At 26.6% G+C, this 6,336-nt stretch overlaps 1 protein-coding gene across 1 annotated transcript; it reads left to right on the top strand.

The window, feature by feature from the left end:
- The first annotated feature begins 2,038 nt into the window (after nucleotides 1–2,038).
- Nucleotides 2,039–3,839, top strand: LOC137822230 (uncharacterized). Its single transcript, XM_068627126.1, has 7 exons — nucleotides 2,039–2,185; nucleotides 2,275–2,440; nucleotides 2,626–2,729; nucleotides 2,794–2,920; nucleotides 3,017–3,101; nucleotides 3,550–3,694; nucleotides 3,780–3,839. Exons 1-7 carry the CDS (start codon nucleotides 2,039–2,041, stop codon nucleotides 3,837–3,839), a joined length of 834 nt encoding a protein of 277 aa, XP_068483227.1.
- The last annotated feature ends 2,497 nt before the right edge of the window (nucleotides 3,840–6,336 follow it).

The following is a 6,336-nucleotide window of genomic DNA, read 5'->3' as shown; positions in this document are numbered from 1 at the left end:
CTTCCACGAACGTAAACTCTAAATCCTAAATTATTTAATGTCATTCTTGAATAAAAATCTAAAATTAATAAAATTTCTAAGTTTTTCAAAATCATAAATATATACAAATCCTAAATATTTTTATTTCCTACTTAAATAAATCAACAAACGGCGACCATGTACACTGCAGAACGCCACTTCCACAAACGGCGACTATGTACACTGCAGAACGCCATTTGCACAAACGACGACTATGTACACTGCAGAACGCCACTTCCACGAACGTAAACCCTAAATACTAAATTATTTAATGTCATTCTTGAATAAAAATCTAAAATTAATAAAATTTCTAAGTTTTTCAAAATCATAAATATATACAAATCCTAAATATTTTTATTTCCTACTTAAATAAATCAACAAACGGCGACTATGTACACTGCAGAACGCCACTTCCACAAACGACGACTATGTACACTACAGAACGCCATTTCCACAAATGACGACTATGTACACTGCAGAACGCCACTTCCACGAACGTAAACCCTAAATACTAAATTATTTAATGTCATTCTTGAATAAAAATCTAAAATTAATAAAATTTCTAAGTTTTTCAAAATCATAAATATATACAAATCCTAAATATTTTTATTTCCTACTTAAATAAATCAACAAACGGCGACTATGTATACTCAAGAACGCCAAATCAACAAACGGCGACTATGTACACTGCAGAACGCCACTTCCACAAACGTAAACCCTAAATCCTAAATTATTTAATGTCATTCTTGAATAGAAATCTAAAATTAATAAAATTTCTAAGTTTTTCAAAATCATAAATAAATACAAATCCTAAATATTTTTATTTCCTACTTAAATAAAATATAAAAGAAATAAAATTTCTAAAATTTTCAAAATCTAAATTATTTAATTTTCTACTTAAATAAAAATCCAAAGCAAATTATATTCCAAATTTATTCAAAATCGTAAATAAATACATGCCTAAAGAAGAAAATTGACCAAAACTTCACCAATTACCACATGACACCTAGACCTACCAGAGCTTGCCACGTACCAATTCTTAAAACTCACTTTTTTTTCTCTCTCTCTCATCCGGATATTAGGGTCTTTGCCTATTTTATAATGCAGGATTGTATAAAGTTCATAAAGCTATTGCAACACTTCAAGATCTATGTGCAGGTTTCCTTTTGTATATAACACAACTGTGAAGTTCTGTGAGCTATAGAAAAAGTTGTGCATTGACAAGTCCCTTTTGTATGGCACAGATGTATGACACAGCTTTATTCTAATGTGTTGCATGAAGTCAACCAAGTGTCCGAATGGTGTTTAAATTAGGCTGTCAAATCAAAAGTGGGTTGTATTATGTATTATAGAAAAAGTTGTGCATTGGCAAGTCCCTTTTGTATGACACAGGTGTATGACACAACTTTATTCTAATGTGTTGCATGAAGTCAACCAAGTGCCCGAATGGTGTTTAAATTGGGCTATCAAATCAAAAGTGGGTTGTATTGAAGACAGAAGATAGATATGGTTTAATATGGCTTAGACTTGAGGTGAACAGTGCACATTGAACAATGTTTGCTGCAATAGTGTATAAAGTTGAAGAACCTACCCCAGAAGTCTAACAACTATTTCCAGATTTCCTTTTGTATATAGTTTAGCTTTTGTAGGCAACATGATGTATTTCTGAATTGAAGCAATTGCCAAATCTGCAATACAATATAGTTTTGTGGACTATAAGAGCAGCTATTCAATGGCCTTCCCCCAACGGTGTTAAAATTGGGCTGACACATGCAAAGTCCAATCCTAAAAGGCATCATAAGAAGTGCATTCTGAACCTGCATTCTAAACCTCTACTGTACAGCTACGAAGTAAATTAATAAATATAAAAAAAATAAATCAATTAATGAAAATGGTGCATCATTTTTTTGGAATGTCACTATTTAAATGAACTTTTGTCATTGTGTTGTGTCACTGAAACTGTTTGGTCCATTTGCTGGAATACACAAAAATTGTTTGGTCCATTTGTTGGAATACACTAATGACGTTAACTCATTTCTTAAATGACGTTAATTCAACAAAGGAGACATGGAATGTGGTTGTCAGAGTGTTACGACTATGGTGTGTGCAAGATTTCACCAAACAGAAAATTCCATTTTCACTGGAGATGGTTCTACAGGATGAAGAAGTAAGTTTTTCAAAAAAACTCTCGGTTCTAACAAACATATATTTTTCATTTGTTGTGTTTAAAGATTGTTTTGTTTTTTAACTTTGTAGGGAGTCCGTATACATGCATCTGTGAGGAGGACTCTTATATACAAATTTCATAATCAAATATGTGAAGATCGTGTATATTCCATACAATCTTTTACTGTTGCCTCCAACTTAGGGTCTTACAGAACAACAAAACATGAGTATAAGATCAACTTTCAGTATGACGAAGGTATCTTTAATGGCTAATGAAGTGGTACCACAAAGTACACCACAATACACACCTCTCTCTCTGATTTTTGCTCCTGGCTTTGACACAAACTATTTAGTGGGTTAGTGAAATTATATGTTGTTTTTAGGGTTTAGTGTTTCAATACAACATTACCGTTTTTAACTTCAGTAATTTTTTTTATGTAGATATAATTGGAGTTCTGACTGGAGTGGGAACAGAACGCGAATTGCGAAAGGAAGGAAGAACTAGCAAACTGAATGTCATCTCCATAGATTGTGATGGGTATGTTGTAACTTCAGTCCATCATTGTTTCCTTTTTTTAAACTAACGTTTTAACAAAGATGTTTTTTTAGAGTAGTTTTCGGATTCAATGCACGCTCTTCGGCAATTATGTAGATCAGTTAAATGCCTTCCTCGCTGCTGGGGAAGTAGAGAATGTAGTTATAGCTATCCAATTTGCCAAAGTAAAGTTGTTCAGAGGTATCATTTTGGATCAATCAAAGTATCTTATTTCTATTTTCAATAATTAGGTTCCAAGTATATTTTTCTTACATGTTAATTTATATTATTATATAGACAATATCTATATTCAGAACTGCATTGATTGCACAAAAGTGGAATATAATGTACTGACTGAAGAAGCCTTACTGTTGAAAAAGAGGTACTTTACAAATATCATTATTTGTTGTGTTCAAAAGATGGTTTGCATGTATTCTAATGTAGTTTTAATGTAAAAGATGTTAGAAAGTATGGATTCTCCATCCCAGGGGCTAAGCCAGCTATGTGAATCTTCAAAGCAAACTCCTGAAGATGAATTCCTTCAAACCTCCACCATGACCACCATAGCAGGGCTGAAGGATTGTAGAGAAGACAAAAAATGTAACAAACAAGACAAAAGATGGGAATGTAACAAACAAGACAAAAAATGTTGTTTATACTGAAGTTTTTGACAATATTTGAAAAGCAATGTTGTTATATGTTACACCTTGAATTGTAATTTGAAGTTAAATCATATTGTCACATTCAATTTATATTACAAAATGACAACATGGATATGTCCCACAATTTCATACTATTATATATGACATGTCATGTCTTGCATTGTATAGTTGTGTATTGCTATTGCTATTTTGTACATTTGCATATTTTGATATTCGATGGTTGAAGATTGTGAGAGGATGCAGAAACTTCTGTCATAGGAAAGTTGTAGATTGTGAGAAATGTAACAAGGACATTGGTAATAACAATTCATTTGTAAGTTATGTTTTCCTCTACCATGTCTGTAATATGAAATATTTCTTCACTACTAATTTGTTTAAATGCTCATTTTTTGGACAAGGAATTGTATGATCAAGATGGAAAAAAATTATATAGAGGTTCTGCCACAGGAAAGTTGTAGAGGTGAACTAGAATGTTGGAAGACTAAGGTTTTGGACCGAAGAGTGTTGAAATTTAATAATTTGACACAGTGCCTCATGTATTTGATGTATAATGTGAATGCATTAGATTTTAACATGTATAATGCATTAGACATTTCATTATTAATGTGAAGGAATCAATACAGTGCCTTACACCAGTCCACATTTTGATACTGTTTTTTTCATTTTATACTTTTCTTTTACTGTTTTCTTTATGGTATTTTTACTTCTAATAATTTGTAATATGCACCCTCATGAATAAATAACTTTTTTAATGGTTAAATATCCATTCACCTTTATGCAGTATCTAAATAAAATAAACAAAATCTAATTAAAGAGTATGGTGCATATGTGAACATATATGTGCACATTATTATTATAACATTTTTCTTCCAATGATATAGTAATAATATAGTAATATAGTAATAATAGTAAAAAAGTATAAAAAATTATTAATATAGTAATAATACTTTATAAATAATTATACATGTATTTGTTAATATATATATATATATATATATGTGTGTGTGTTTTTTTTATATATTTATATTTATGTATATATAAATATTTATTCAATAATTCAATAAAAAAAACCCAAAAAATACCATAAAAAAGTAAAAAATATAGTAAAAAATATTATTAATATAATAATAATAATAATACTTCATCAATAATTGTACCTAATAATTATATCTGTATTTCTTTCCCGTGCGATGCACGGGTTAGTAACACTAGTATATCTACATAAGTGTAGTGTTGTCAAATAATACAGATACATAAACATTGTCAAATACTATAAAATACAAATACATTGTCAAATATTATAGAATACAGATACACATAAGTTTATGAAAAAAATTAAAAAATATGAATACATATAAATCTACATTTCATTTAGATAAATATCAATATACATATAATAATAATAACATAAAAAAATGTATTTGTAAATGATAAAAAAATTAAAAATTAAAAATATATACAAAATAATCATTACCAAATGCGAATAAATAAAAAAGCCAAAATATACTAAAATTAATCCAAACAATCCATGAACATAAATAATACAAATAAATAAATAATTCAAGTATAACAAACTGAAAAAAAAATCGAGGAAAGTAAGTAACAATAAACAATTATGTAAAAAAAGAATCATTGTAAAATTCGGATAACTCAAATATTTGTTATGATAACCTCTGCTTCAAAAACAATCTTATTATCTTCTTTGAAATTATTTAACATAAAATTATTTAATCCCACCCCAAGTTTTGTTGATTTATTTGGCACATTTTCTTTTACTTTTCTGTATAAAATATATATATATATATATATATAATTATGTATGTATAAAGAGTTATGTAAAAACTATTCATCTTAAAATTCGGATAACCCGAATTTCATTTTTTGTTATGTTAACCTCTGCTTAAAAAACAATCTTACTTCACATTTTATTTAGGATTTTGAATAATTTAGAAATTTTATTTATTTCACATCTTTATTTAAAAAGAATATTCAATAATTTAGAATTTGTATATTTAGAAGGTTGAATAATTTAAAAATTGTATTTATTAAATTTTTTTATTTAAGTAAGACAATAAATAATTTAGATTTGTATTTATTTATGATTTTGAATAATTTATGAACTTTATTTATTTAAAATTTTTATTTATGTATGATATTAAATAATTTAGGTATGTATTTATTTACGATTTTGAAATTTTTTGGAATATAATTTCTTTTGGTATTTTATTTAAGTAAAAAGTTAAATAATTTAGATTTTGAAAATTTTAAAATTTTTATTTCTTTTATATTTTTATTTAAGTAGGAAATAAAAAATTTATGATTTGTATTTATTTATGATTTTGAAAAATTTAGAAATTTTATTAATTTTAGATTTTTATTCAAGAATAGCATTAAATAATTTAGGATACGATTTAAAAATGATATTATAAATTTCAATGATTTTTATTTATTTAGGATTTTGAAAATCTTAGAAATTTTATTTAATAATTTTAGATTCTGTCTAAGAAAGACAAAGTTTTTAAGAATTCAATTGACTTTAATAAAAATATACAAATACTTTTTTTAAATTAATAATTTATTGTATAACTCTGTCAAGTTTCTATTTAATTACCAATATTATTTCATTTTATTCATTAATTTGTCATTATTATAATTTATATTTTGTTCATACAATCATATGGAATGAAAATCAAAGCCAATAAATTTGTTATTATTTTTTTTGTGATTTAATTTATGGTTTAAAAAAAATATTATGAATTAGTTACCAAAATTTTGGATGAAGAAAATGAAGAAGGTGAACATTGTAAAATATAAAATACACTGCAGATAAGTTAAAATAACAAAGAAAAAATACATATTACATAGAAATTACATTAAATTTAAATTGTACACTATTAAATAATAAATTCATAAAAGAAATGTAATTAATCATATTTCTATAAGCAACACTTTAAT

The sequence above is a fragment of the Phaseolus vulgaris genome, chromosome 9, assembly GCF_000499845.2.
Source record: "Phaseolus vulgaris cultivar G19833 chromosome 9, P. vulgaris v2.0, whole genome shotgun sequence".
NCBI lineage: Eukaryota > Viridiplantae > Streptophyta > Magnoliopsida > Fabales > Fabaceae > Phaseolus > Phaseolus vulgaris.
Note: the sequence above shows the minus strand (reverse complement) of the source record. Positions and strands in the feature narration are given on the sequence as shown.